At 39.3% G+C, this 15,084-nt stretch overlaps 1 protein-coding gene across 8 annotated transcripts in view; it reads left to right on the forward strand.

Moving 5' to 3' along the window:
* The window catches only part of LOC135217861 (1-phosphatidylinositol 4,5-bisphosphate phosphodiesterase delta-4-like), a 329,361-nt gene that overhangs the window by 131,828 nt on the left and 182,449 nt on the right, over positions 1 to 15,084 (forward strand). For all 8 annotated transcript variants that reach the window (XM_064253878.1, XM_064253877.1, XM_064253874.1 and 5 more), the window contains one exon: positions 3,878 to 4,054. In XM_064253878.1, the coding sequence (XP_064109948.1) occupies positions 3,878 to 4,054 (177 nt within the window). The remainder of the gene's footprint in view (positions 1 to 3,877; positions 4,055 to 15,084) is intronic.

Raw genomic sequence — 15,084 nt, forward strand, 5'->3', positions numbered from 1 at the left:
CTACTACTACATACTGTATTATCTTTCCCATGTGACCTTCGTTTAGAATGGGGATTGGCGTGATTGAAAAAGATTTTGGTAGTTGCAACTAAGACGACAATTTTTTTTTTCTTTTTTGTGTGTTGGGACTTTTTTTTTTTGGGGGGGGGGGGCGGCGGGGGTGAGGTTGGTTCGTCCAGGAAGTAGATAGATAGGCTAGTACTAAGTAGCAGTAGCTAGCTGCTGTGGGATTTACAAAGGAAACTACCTTAACACTAAAACCAAGGTATCTTCATGAATGTTGAAATCTACCCTTCCCGTGGTAGTGCAGAAGTCAGGGCCTTGCATTTGTTGGAAACTATCGGAACCGTTGGAAAAATGTTGGTACTAAACACGGTCCAGATATCTGGACCGTGGTACTAAACTACTAAAGCAAGAAAGGCTTACTCAGTTGGCCAGGCTACGGTAGGCTAGCCAAAGATGAGTTTGCTTTAAGGTTATTCATAACAGAGTTAACCTCTATATTATTATTGCTATTGTTATTATTGCTGCTGTCAACCATAGATATTAAGCATAAATTAAAAGGGGACAAGATGAAGGGGTATCAGCTTGAGCAACCCTCAGGGGGTTAGTTCTGCCATTACTTTAGGTTCTTTGCTTTCCTCCATCTTATTGTCCACCCTCTCTTAACAATTGATTCATATTGTAACTGCAAGGTTTTCCTCCTGTTACACCTTTCAAACCTATTTCCGTCAATTTCTATTTCAGTGCTGAATGACCTTAGTTGCCCCAGTGCTTGGCATGAAATCTAAATGTCTAATAAAATCAATGAATATGAGCTTGAGCAAATAGGCTATCCTCTGCAAACAGAACACCCTTAAGCAAAAGGGTAAAGTAATAGGAGTTAATAATATATATGGTATTAAATTTATATATATATACAGTATATATATATATATATATATATATATCTATATATATATATATAATATAAATATATATACGGTATAATATATATATATAGGTAATCTACAGTTTAGGGGTCCAATTTCACTGCTCCCTTAAACCTTGCGTGTTTTAGTTTTCTCTTTTTATTTTCTTTCGAAAGATTTGTAAACAGAAGGCTATGAGCAGTTTATCTGGTTACAGAAGTAAGGAATGTAAAAAACCAAAGAGAATAAAGCTCTGCACCTTCTGCGAGTAGTGTAGTAGGATATGTGCAGCTGTGATTGTGCTCTTCAGCACCCACTTTTTAGTAAATAAAAAAATGAGAAGTTCATCCGCAGATGATGTACAGATGCAGAGATTTATGATTCCTCTTTTTTTTTTTTTTTTTTTTTTTTTTTTTTTTTTTTTTTTTTTTTTTTTTTTTTTTTTTTTTTTCCCACAAGCAGAGATTTATGATTTCTACTTAATTCTATGGGTCAGTAGCTAACCCCTACAAAGACATGTTTTTATTTATTTACCCTCCCCTTTTATTCCCTTTGTTTTTTACAATTTGCTTCTGTAAGTAGATAAACTGCTCAATTTCATAGTTTTCCATGATTCAGTATATATTTTATGAATCTATGTGCTGATATTGACTAATGCAATGCAGTGATTTTGGACCCCAAAACTGTAGGATTACAATGGACCCCCAATATTTGCAGGGATGCATTCTAGACCCTCCACAAATAGCTAGAATCTGTGATTACTTAGAACCCCTATACAAATATTTAGAACTGCCTATTTTGCTATTTCAGACTCTAGGAAAACCTACTAAAAATACTTATACCTGGTTTTTTAAATAGTTTTATCGCAAAAAGTGCATTTAATCATAAAATTTATATGAAAATACAGTGATTTGTGGATATTTCACATAGAAAAATACTGCAAATACATGAATTTCCTGCGAATAATGACTGTATAGTATAGTCCATAAAGAAGTCCATGAATGTTGAGAGCACAAATACGAGGGTCCACTGTATCTGTAAAACTGATTCATCATAAGCCATATGACACTGCAAACAAGCACATTACTAGTACTACTGATGTACTATATTTGAATAATCATTTCATATTTTTCAGTGTAGCAAATCACAGTGTTCCTGTGAATAATGATATCCTTTCCCTCTTGAAATGACGGGGAAAAATATAGTTACATGTTAACCTATAAGTATATAGGAGTGTACTTAAGTATTTTCAGTTAGATCTGGTCTGTCCCAAAGTTGTATAACTTAATATTTGGAATGAGATCACCAGGCTTGCTATACCATAGAACAAGTCTCTCAATGGTACCTTTGAGCATTGCATTTGCTACAAGGTCTATTATTGATGTCATTCCTTGACTGGAGGCAAGGAGCTGCCAGATAGATCATCTATATATCAGATAAGAGGCACTCACTAGTTCCTTTCAAATCAATCATCTTTGATAGAAATAATACTATTTTTATATTAAAATTGAAAGCAGTATTTCTGAACACAGTCACCCTATCCTTACTGGAGGTTAGGTAAATGGGAAGATAAGATTGAAAAGTGAGCCTGTACCTCAAAACAGAACCATATGAAAATGGAAAATAAGGTTTAATGTGAAAATTGGTTTTTATTTTGCACTAGTTATACTAAGCAGGATTTCTTGGTTTGGAGGAATTACAATATGAAATTGTCATTTGTCACTTCACTGGATGAAATTGCCCCACACCATTATTGCATGGTTGGAGCACAGGTGCTCAAATATGTTCATGTGAATTCAAATGGACGTGCAATTGCTAAGAAAATGGGTGGAATTTGGAGCTGTGGGAGAAATATGACTTTATTGAGTGGTTATGATCTGTAAATATCCCATAAATAATTTTCCCCATACCGTATGTCATCTGTAAAAATTACCAATATCATAATTTGCCCATCAGTGCTATATAAATGTAACATAAGAAATAAATTTGTCAACTAATTATCGTTGTTGTTGTTGAAGACTTGTAATTCATGTTTACATTAACTTCATGTACTAAACATATCTTGTAGTGTATATTTTCTGTTTGTATCCTCCACTGTACCTGTCTGGACTAGTAGAAAAATTGATTTTTGAAACTTGGTTCAGTAGAAAGTTATTGGTTTAATCCATAAGGGTATTGATATGTGAGCTAATGCTAAAGCACTCACTCAAAAAAATTTCCTACATATGCATAGTTTAACCCCCTTGATCTGTGGTTTGTTCTTATATTCACAATGAAATAATGCTGTTCAGAACATGTCACCTTCATAACTTTGATGAAGATAATGTAAAATTGTCTGTTTTGTAGATTGGAGTGACTGAAGTCAGGTGTAAATAATTAATATAGTGAATATTGTCCCTAGTATGTTGTAGTACTTTGACAAACTTATTGTTAAACATTTAATGTCTTTCATTAGACGTTTGGAAGGTTTATTATTCATTAGCTCCATTTACAAGAAGTTATCCTATCGCTTCACATAATGTAGTTTTTGTAAAGAAATAGTATGAATTGTAATAGGCCTAATTTCAGATACGTATAGAATATTTAAGTATATGCTAAACTTGATATTATATAGCAATGTTATTTTGATGAAGTAAGTTATTCAGACCACTGAGTCACATCATTAGATCCATGGGATGCTGTTAAAATTTATTTCGTAATTATGGATGCAAATGTAAATGATTTCCTCGCTTTGCTAAAATTGATTCTTTTAACAGTTACAGGATTTTTTTTCACTCGGTCAGGATATTTTTTTTCACTCGGTAAACATTAAGATTATGCTTATTTATGTTGTTGTGGTGTCTACCAGTGTCATTGCATCAAAATGGTCATAAAATTTCAAGTTTTCATTTTTATTTCTTTTCATTAATCCATACACGTTTCTTTATCTGTTATCCTTTCTTAGCTTTGTTGTATTTCTTTCACAGAGGTATTGGTTAGAAACATCAGCATGGAAGACGTTGTCCAGAAAATCCATGAGGGAAGTGCACTATGGAAAGTTCGTGGTGTAAACAAGTGGTTTCAACGCCACTACAAGGTCGACATTGACAACATGTGCCTTGTGGGGGAGTCCAAGAAGTGGTGGTCTCCTGGAGGGGGTTCAAGTAAGAACATTTCATATGCTTTTGTTTCTCAATATTTTCTTTCCATTACTTTGTAGGTGTCAGTGACATATATTTTATTAATATGTTCAATCTTTATTTGTCGACCAGCTTTCATAACAATGACATGTTACTGTAAAACAAAAAAGGACATGATATGATATAGTATAGGATTTGTTGGAGGAATTAGGAGGATTTTCTGCATTTGCAATAGTACTAGTAGGTTGTTATACTTGACTTCATTGCTTTTTTCAATATTTCTTGAGAAATCCTAAGGAGCTTGCTAATATATTATAAAAAATTATTTACCGTAATGTTTTATTACATACAATTTGAAAAAAGGAACATAGCACTGTACACTCTACTATCAATATTAGATGTACATTTGCACAGAAATAGAGATACAGTATTTTGAGTGATCTTTGTATCTTTCACTCAAATATAATATTCTTGTGGAATCTAGGATGTTTTGTCTAAAGTGTATTCATCTCAAATATGCCATATCAAGAGACTACTTAAGCTGTACAACTTTGACCCAGGTCTAGTCTTAGTTCAGCCTAACATCATGAATATCAAGTGCTGCAGGGGTGAACTGACAAAACCCCAGTGGTGGGAAATGCTCAGTGGTCAAAGCAAAATGCTGTTCATTGTACATACTGACAAATAAAGCAAAATAGAATCACTGTAATAATTGTGGGGAAGTTAAAACAGATTATGTATGTAATATTATGTTGAAAAGTTTGAGTGATTCCTTATTAAAGTAGTTACACAAGGTGAAGATTGTCTACTGCAATAAGTTACACAAGGTGAAGATTGTCTAGTGCAATATAGATTTATTTGAGCTAATTTCATAGTGAGTGAAAAAAAAGTCAGCCAAAAGATCAAAAAGATAAAAAAATGGTTAATGGAAACTGCCTAAAGAAGGCTCACAATTAGCATCAGCAATACTGTGGCATGGCACTGTGGAATGGTTGCAGAAAAGGAAGAACTTGGTGGTGGAATGAAGGTGTACAGAGGACAACTGAAAAGAAAAAGAGAGCTTTCAAGCACTGTCAGAGTGCAGACAGAGAAGAGGATAGAGATGTATAGAAGGAAAAGAGGAGGGAGGCTAAACTGTATATGGCAAGGACAAAGAGGAGGAGTTGAGAGGAAAGGGAGAATGTGAATACAGCAGAGGGAAAAGAGAAAATATTTTAGATAACAAATTGTCTCTGGAAAGATGTGAAGGGGTAATGTATATAAAATGTAAGAGTTGATAAACTAAAATGAAAATATATAGATACTGGAACTATGGAGACTGTATTTTTAAAACCTTCTGTATGAGAAGTGAACATGAATTGAGGATGTTGGAACAATGGAGGGACCAATAGAGAGCTTGATAGCTTCAAAGGTTAAATAACAGATCCAAACCAGGATATGATGATAAAAGTAAGAATGAAAAAGGATAACAATGAAGTTAGGACTAATACTAAGGGGGATCAGATATTTTTTAACTTTCACTGAGTACAGCTGAAGAACTGTTTGTTCATGGTGATGATGCAGGAGGAGAAGAGGGGGAAGGAGAATTGAGATGTTGGTTGCTTGGTTATTTTCTCCTGTTGATATGACTCTGCAATAGTTGCTGCATTACCAAGGCTTTCTTAATCAGTGAAAATCTCTGTTTAGTAGTCCGCCTTGGGAATGAAGCAGGATGAAGCTGAGATTTTACAAATCCTTTACCTCTGAAAGCTTTAGGGTAATAGGTCCAGAGGACTTGTTAAAAATTTCCCCATTTTGCAAGTGGAAGGTGGCACTGGCTGGAATCAAAATTGTCATTGGTTGAGGCAGGCTTGAAGTGGGTATAATTGGTATAGGCCAAGCAGCAGGCAAGGGAGGTGAGGATTGATGTTCCACACAGTTGGTTGATCAACAAAAATTGCCTGGGCAAAAGATACAGGTGAAGAAGAATTAGGCAGAACAATCGAAGGCTGAGGGTGGACTTCAGCTAAAAACCAATATCCATACACATGATGTGTGACAGTATTGTTGCTAACTTGGAGATTGAAGATTCTGAAGCAGAGGCAGAAGTCACTTAAGCAGCTAGATTCCTTTTCTGATTTGGCCTGGAAATCCTCCTCTATGAACAGTGGAACACAAACTACCATTAATGGCCTGGACAGGGCTCAACCACCACTAGCGTGGCTCATAAGACAGGAGGTTTCAACAACCTAGTTGCAACCATAACTGCAAGGAAATTAAAATCCTCTTTAAGGAGGATGTATGTATATATATGAAGCCTTACCTAGAAACTTTGATAATTGAACATGCTTTATATGGTCTTTGTCACATCATGAATAATGCAACTGTACTGAACTGTGTTAAAAGTGTGATATTGTAAGCTTGAATAAGACAACATAGCAAAAGAATGAACATATTTGAATGATCTGAATGGTAATTCTCTTATTCAGTGGTGGTTCCATCGTACAATGCTGACAACCAGCAGAACTAAATAGTGCTTGCAAAATTCAGTTTTTTGTCAGATTTGCTAAGTAAAAATCTGAGGAACAAGAGTACTGTACATCTGTTAACAGGAGAACAGGATCATGAAAGGAAATAAATGGTTAATGCATATCTGAATCCATAGGGCACAGGGTTGCAAATGAAATCTTCAGATGCAAAGCATAGGGAAATGAGCTTTTCAAAATGGTTTCAAGTATTTGAAGAATAAATTACAAGCTTGGAATTACACTGTATTCATCAAAAGGACAACAAAAATAATGAAAACTTAAGATGCAGGACATTGTAAAACAAAGTTCAAAGCATAATTGAATGTCCATTGTGTTCCGAGGTCATACTTTGACACTAAAACACATGAGAACATTTTAGAAAGAAAGGACACAGTGAGGAGAATTTTCAAAATTAAAAGACGTCAGCTTTTGGTCAGATGTTAATACTGGAGAAAAAATACAGGGAAGGAGGATGAGATTGATATGTGGACGGAATAAGTAATGACTGGAAAAGAAAAAAAGTGTAGAACCGTAGAACTGATGTGGTTGGCAAGAAATTAAACAAATTGGAAGTTTGTGTCTAGTGTTGTGGAAGTCTGGTCCAATGAATAGGAGTTGTGATTTACCCTAAGCTTCCTTAAATACTGAATCAGAAGGAAGATTAGACAAAATTCTTAGCTGTAGGAAAGAAACAAATTTTTAATATATTTTGGAGGCTAATATGTAAGAGAATTTGAGATTTCTTTATGGGTATAACGTAAGTATGTTTGAATCAGAATGTCCATAGTAATTGGAGAGTGTTATTAGTTTATGACTTCTTGATATATATCTTGGTATTCATCTGTTTAGTTACACAAAGATTTCTTTGCTTGGCTCATTGAGTTATAGACTACGTAGAGACTATCCAGTTGATTAAAGAGTAACTTATACCTTTTATGTTGTCTGTCATAAGTTATCACTGTCCAGACATGATGTTTCAAAAATGTGTTCTGAGGTAACTGCAGTAATACTAATGATTGTATGGCATAGTATTTTAGTTGTTTATGACATGTTTATGAGTGTGTATAGTACCCTTAATAAACTAAAATGAGTATTTTTTTGTATTTACATATACGTAGTATAACTTTGATAATGAAATCTAGTATCAGAAAATAATTTAGGTAACTATTTAAAACTATTAATTTACTGATAATTTACCTTTTCCGTTTGTTATAAAAAATTTCCCTCTGCTCATTATATTATAATAAGTTTGTAGACTTGCTGCCAAGGTAGGTATTTTGGGACAAAGTAGTTTTGAGAGAAATGATTTTATGTTGAATTGAGAGTTTATTAACTTTTGAAATATTTGCAGATACTGTGTATTAATTTCTTTGGTATCATTTTCTTTTCTTTTATTTTTATTCCCAGTCGACATATCAGTGGTTACTGTTTATGAAGGTGAATTAATTTTATAGCAGTGTAGTGTACTGTATATCATTAACACAGCAGCAGCTTTTCTAGTTGTAATATTTTAAAGTACGGAACTTTTTTTACATGCTTAATTATAATGTGTAGTTACCTGATTATAATTGTGCTGTTCCTGATATTTGCTTGTTGCATTTGTACCTCAGTGAAAGTTTGCATTTGTACCTCAGTGAAAGTTGCATTTGTACCTCAGTGAAAGTTTAAGGAAAACCTCGGAAGTGATTGGTACATGCTGCAGGTAGTATTGGGCAGTGTATAAAAAGAATCACCGTAGTGCAGTTCATGTGTATTATTTAAACGGGTATTTGAGTGTGAATAAAGTAAAATATATTTGACAGTTAAAGGATTCCAGTATGCTGTGTTAAGTAGGCCAGTGATTTACTTTATAGGAATAATAGTAACAGTATGCAAACTGTATCAAAACATATTATCAGTATCAGATTAGTAGTTAATATTCCAAACTCTGAATTTAAGTGTTAGGGATTAGACTTCCACTGCATGCTTGTGTAGACCCTGAGTGAGACATGCAGTTTTAGAGCATACCGTTCAGTGTTGACACTTCTAGGTTTGAAGAAATTATAATGGTATTTTTAAGATCCATTTCCTTTGGTGTAAATTTTGGACAAGTAAATTATGTTTACTATGGTAGGTGTTGGTATATTTGTTAGTGCTATGTTCATCAGTATTATATGTTTATCTCTTAACTCTTGTAAATTTTTTCCCACTTACAGGCATTTTATTCTACTGAAGTTTGATTAGGATTCCATTGGCCTTTTTGCCATGTTCCATATAAAAGTATGCCCATTCTGAATAATTTTAATTTTTTATTTTTTTTTTTTTAATAATGAGATTCACCATATGGATTCTTGAACAGTGCAGAACTTATTTCTTAACTTGTGGTTATGTTAATTCTTGTTAAAACTTTTTTTTTTTTTTATACTAAAGGGCTCTTGTTTCCTCATAAAGGGTTCATTTCATTATTTCTGTGACAATTGTAGTTATTCCATTTGATAAATAAAGCTACAACATTAACATGAACTTTGCATAATGTATGTCTAAACTTGATTGCTTTGGATTTTTTTTTTTTTAGGTTATAAATATTTTTTGACAACCGTTTTGTTTGTACTTGTATTTAGTTATTTTATATTCTGAAAAAATGTGTCCTCACAAATGATTTCTTTAGTAAAATTACTGTATTTCCTCGCATTGAAGGCACTTTTTTTTTCCCCTCCCCCTAAAACTGGTCTCAGAAATTTGCTGTGTTCTACAGGCCAAAGGTTACACTTATCAGTCTACCCTAACCCCTGAGGAAGGCTATCCTTGCAGTGTGTACTGCATGTGTACTTTGTAATCTGTTTATGATTTTCTGTTCATTGTTTTGTTAACTTTAGAAAAAAAACTAATTGTTCATACGCGAACAAACCCTCGGTCTTAACAATAGGATCATTTCTAGCGCCTAGCTGGATCCAGTAAAAAAGTAGATGAAAGCAAGGAATCTTGTGATATCTGGCAACGCATGCGTAGGAATCTTGTGATATCTGGCAACGCATGCGTAGATCGGGTGAAGAATGGTCAAACGCCGAACATCTATGCCAGTCTTTTCTTTTACCGCCTTGGGACGAGAGTGGGTTTTTTCCTCTCTTGGCCTTTTCCCGGTTTTGGCCCGTTTTGTTCCTTTTATTTGTTTGTGTGTGTTTTTGCCTAATATTGTGGCTTCTTCTGCTCCTTCTCAACGTCAACGTTGGTGCCCCGGAATTCCTGGATTTCCTTGTTCCCGTTTCTTGGCTTCGTCAGTGAAGGACCCTCACATCACTTGCAGTAGGTGCCGTTCCAATTTTTGCACGATTACGAATCCTTGTACGGAATGCCGGGCATGGCCTTTGGAGCAGTGGAGGAAGTTTTATGGTAAGAGGGAACATCGGAGAGTCTCCACTCTTCCTTCTTGGGAGGGCTTTACTCCTATTCCCGATGTTTCGTCTTCCGCAGTAGTCAACCCCCTTAGTAGCGTTGCCCCTGCTTCTTCCTTTTCTTCCATTGATTCGTCGATGGAAGTATCGGGAGGTGCCAGGGTATTATTTGTAATGTAGCCCCCTCTTCTTCGGGAGTTTTTTTGGTTCCCTAGAAGGGTGAGGTTTTTTCATCTTTCTCTTCGCTTCCAGAGTCAGAGTCTCGTCAGAGGTGTCCAAAATGGCGGTGATTTTGAAGACGCTTGGGCTAGGGGGTACCCCGTCCTTAGGGGGTTGCTAGCGCATTTTAAGAAGGCTCGCACCCCCCCTCCCCAGTCCAGCCAGGCCATCTCCCCCCCCTCCTCCAGGCCTCGTCTCCACGGGAGGGAGCAGTCGGCCATCTTGTATTGCTCCGCCGGCTGCCGCCACCTTGTCTCGAAGTGATGCTGCGGCATCAGCCCCGTTGTTGTCGTCACGGGGCCCATCTTTGTGTATTCCTCTGCCAGTGGTGTCTCTTTCCTCCTCGCTCAGAGGGGAGGTCGTGACGTCACCGCCGCTTGTGATGTCACTCTCATCGATGACGTATCTTCCAGTCGCCTCCGAGCCACCTCTCTTAGACGTGACGTCATCTGTGCCGCCCAGTTCGAAACATCTCCCTTCCTTGTCTTTGGAGCCTTCTCTGGCACATTAGTCTGAGCTCATATGCCAGGCGGTGCTTCAGAAGCTGGACTCTGTTTTAGATGTGAAGTTGGCTGCCTTATCGGTTGGGAGGACTGGTAGGAAATGCGTTGCTTCGTCCCCGCCTTCCGAGAAAAGTGCGTATAAGAAGCTGGTGCTGTCTCCCTCTCCCTCTTCCCCCTCTACGCCTCGTGGGCGTGTTAAGCATTGGAAGGCTATGGACCTTGCCCTTCCTTCGCCGTCGAGGGAGGAACAGCACGGACGTGTTCCCGAGAGTGCTGTGGTTTCGGGCAGTGTTAGTGATGTGTGTTCTGCAGGGGTTGCTTCGTCGCTGAACCTCGTACGTGCAACCACCCCACCCCCCCAACCCTTCCTCGCACATCGCGAGCGTGTGGCAACCTCCCCCGTCCGTGCACGTGATGGTAGTGGCCCTTCTTCTCCTAGGCCTATTCGTCGCCGTAAAGACCTGAAGGCGCCTGTCAAGAGGTCGAAGGAAGTAAGCACGGAGGTGGTGCAGCCGGAGTGTTTGCTTGCTTCCAAGTCTTCCACTATAAGGGATTCTCCGTCAATCTCGAGTGCTTGAGTTTCCCCCCATCTCACGTACATACGGCCGCTACGCCCGTGTCCGTTCATGGCCGTCTGGAGTCACCTGTTGAGGTAAGTGATGTGCCTAATGTTTCAGTGGGTCCGTCTCGGAGGCTGACGCTTGGACCCAGCCCAGATAGGCTAGTAGGGATTTCAGACTGTTTGCCTACTAACCCTACGAGTTCAAAGTCTTGTGCTTCGGGTTGACCACAGCCCCTCAAGTGTTCACAAGGGTCTTCTCTCTCGTGTCAAGTTGGGCCCATACTCAGGGGATCCGTTTGCTGAGGTACCTCGATGATTGGTTGGTCTTGGCAGCTTCCAGGGAAAAGCTGCTGCAAGACAGGGATCGTCTTCTTCGGTTCTGCCTGGACCTGGGCATTTTAGTCAACCAGGAAAAGTCGAACCTCGTACCCACTCAAAGGATTCTCTACCTGGGCATGGTCATCGATACGACAGTGGCGAGAGTTTTCCCGTCGGATCAGAGATTGGAGAAGTTGGGCTGTGGCGCGCAACTTCCTCTCAAAGTTGCATCAGTCTGCTCATCAGTGGCAGGTTCTTCTGGGAGTGTTGTCTTCCTTGTAGAAGCTGGTCCTCATGGGCGTCTTCATCTTCAGCCTCTGCAATGGAGACTGGGAGAATTCTGGTCTGCGGCGGGGAACTCTCCCCTTTTTATGGTCCCACTGTTTTTGAAAGTGAGAGAAGACCTTCATTTGTGGCTGGACGACCAGAATCTATTGAAGGGCGTCCCTCTGCGCTCTCTCCCTCCGGACTTCCTTTTGTTCTCGGACGCCTCCCTCGCAGGTTGGGGCGCGCACTTAGGCGGCCTCATCGCTTCAGGCGTTTGGGGTTTAGAGGACAAGCAGCAGCATATCAACGTCTTGGAGTTGAAGGCGGCTTCCTGGGTCTGAAGGAGTTTCGGGGGATGGTAGAGGGTCACTGTCGTTCTCATGTTGGACAACACCACAGTGGTAGCCTACGTGAACAAACAGGGAGGCCTAGTTTCTCAGCAGCTTCATGCCTTGACCATCGAGCTTCACCAGTGGGCAATCAGCAATTCGGTAGAGCTTTCAGCCAGGTATATCCCAGGGAAACGGAACGTGGTCGCAGACAAACTCAGTCGCCGGGATCAGATCTTAGGCACAGAGTGGTCCCTTCATCAAGTGGTGGTGGACAGGCTTTTCCAGATTTGGGGGAGACCCATGCTGGACCTTTTCGTGACACATTACAACAGGAAGCTGGAAGTGTTCTGTTCAGTGGTCCCAGATCCCTTGGCATTGGCAGAAGACGCATTCCAACATCCCTGGGACAACCTGGAGGTGTATGCCTTCCCTCCGTTTTGTTTGATCCGTCAGGTTGTGAACAGGCATTGGGTTCACAGGGTCTCAGAATGACTCTGGTGGCCCCTCTGTGGCCTCAGGCGGAAAGGTTTCCAGATCTGCTATCGTTGTTGTCAGAGATTCCGAGGGAGATTCTGCCTTGGCGGCATCTCCTGTGTCAGCCCCATGCGGAAAGGTTCCACCAGTCAGTAGAATCCCTGTCTCTTCATGAAGGCTATCAACTATCTCCTCCGAGAGAGAGGCTTTTCTCAGAAGTCAGCTGGGCACATGTCCAGCAGTCTTAGAAAGTCAACCTCCGCTGTTTACCAAGGCAAATGGGCGAGCTACTGTGATTGGTGTCGTAAACGGGGTTTTTCTCCACTCGCGACCTCTATTCGGCGAATAGCAGACTTTTTAATCTTCCTCAGAGATGAGAAACGTTTGTCTGTGTCTGCTATTAGAGGCTACAGGGCGACTCTGAGTTTGGTGTTACGCCTGAAGGGTATCAACGTCTCCTCTTCCTGGGAACTTTCCCTGCTAGTTAAGGGCTTTGAGCAGTTGTTTTCTCTTAGAGAGCTCAAGCCCCCTAACGTGGGATGTTTCCTGGGTGCTTGAGAGCTTGACTAGACCCCATATGAGCCCTTGCGCCGCTCATCTGATAGGAACCTGACACTCAAGACAGTTTTCCTTTTGGCTTTGGCATCCTCCTAAAGGGTAGGAGAGCTCCACAGTCTGAGTTATGAGGTGAAGCACCAGGGGTTGGAAGTCAGTGTCTTTCGAATTTGTTCCGGATTTCGTGGCCAAGACCCAAAATCCTTTGGTGCATGATGACAGGTTCGCTTCGTTCTCCATTCCCTCACTGACTGACTTTGTGGGTGGTGATGCTCAAGAGCTTTTGTTGTGCCCTGTCTGGGCCCTGCGTTACTATCTTAAAAGGACTCGGCAGCTTAGACCAGGCTGCCGTAGGCTCTTTGTCAGTACAGGCTGTACGAAGAAAGAGGTGTCTAAGAATACTATCTCTTTTTGGATATGGGAAGTCATCAGACAGGCATACTTGACTCTTGATGATTCCATCGCCACGTCTGTGCAGGCTAGAGCACATGACGTTAGGGGTATTGGTCCCTCTCTGGCTTTCAAAAAGAACTTGGCTGTACGTAGAGTGCTGAGTGCTGGTTCTTAGTTACGCCAGTCCACGTTCACCTCTTTTTATCTTAAGGATGTTGCCTACAGATCTATGGACACATTTTCCCTGGGTCGTGTGGTGGCTGCCCAACAGGTTGTGTAACTCATAGTTGCCCTTAATGGGGCACCTTTGTATCTTGCCTATGGCCTCCTTCTTTCTCTTGTACCTTTCCTTCTTCCTTCGGGCGGTTTAAGGAATTGACACGTCATTTGCTGGACTGGTCTGATACAGGTGAGTGAGGTAGTCATACTGGTAGTGTGGTCGTGCAGTATTCAATATCTTACCCACTATTTAGTAGCATATGCTCCGCTCCTGGGCAAGGAGGAGTCGGGAGTACTACAAACCCTAGTGCCCTGGTTTGCTTTTTGGACAGTCACAGTTTTTCTTTGGTTCCCTATACAATGGTTATCCCATATATCATTGTATGTCTCTCAGGTTCTGAGTGGTTAGATTTTAGTGTATCTAGCTTCTCAACAGGCTTCAGTCCCTCTCTAAGAACTATTTCTTTTGAGAGCTGGTCTAGGATGTCGTATACCTCCCTCCAAGTATGAGGGTTTGTTCGCGTATGAACAAATGACAAATTTTCTAAGACTATGTATTTTTTATAGCTACAAACCTGAGGTCTTAGCGTTATACTGCCCGCCTCTAGCCGCCCCTCTTTTTGTTAAGTCATCCTGAGTTGGGAAAGACTGGTGTAGATGTTCAGCGTTTGACCACTCTTCACCCGATCTACGCATGCGTTGCCAGATACCACAAGATTCCTTGCTTTCATCTACTTTTTTTTACCGGATTCAGCTAGGTGCTAGAAATTATCCTATTGTTAAGACCTCAGGTTTGTAGCTATGAAAAATACAAATTGTCTTAGAAAATATGTCATTTTAAATCATTTCAATACGGATACAAAATTTAGTGTTTTTTAAATTATTGAGCTGAAAAAATTTACTATAATCAAAATAATGTACTACTAGCCAAAGTCATGCTACATCAGTGCATCAAGACAGTCAAAATGTGTGCAGTGCACCAATCAAAACAAATCCATTAATGTGTGAGTTTTGCCACTATATTTTTATTTACTTGTCTTTATTTATTTATTTTTTATTTGACAGCCAGCATTTATTTATTTTTTTTTTTTTATTTGACAGCCAGAATTGGGTTGGAGTGTCTTCAATGTAGGGGAAATTTCATTAATTGTGTTGTGTAAAGAAATGTAAAGAAACTGTTTATTTCTTGTTTTTTTAATATTTAAGCAGTTTGTAATGATGATGCATGCAAAACATCATAAAAAGTATATAAATCAATTTTCAGCAACTTTTATGTATGTTATAAGAAATTGTAAAACATATGTATGAATTAAGATTATTAGATTTAAGTAATT

This window comes from Macrobrachium nipponense, chromosome 9 (assembly GCF_015104395.2).
Source record: "Macrobrachium nipponense isolate FS-2020 chromosome 9, ASM1510439v2, whole genome shotgun sequence".
NCBI lineage: Eukaryota > Metazoa > Arthropoda > Malacostraca > Decapoda > Palaemonidae > Macrobrachium > Macrobrachium nipponense.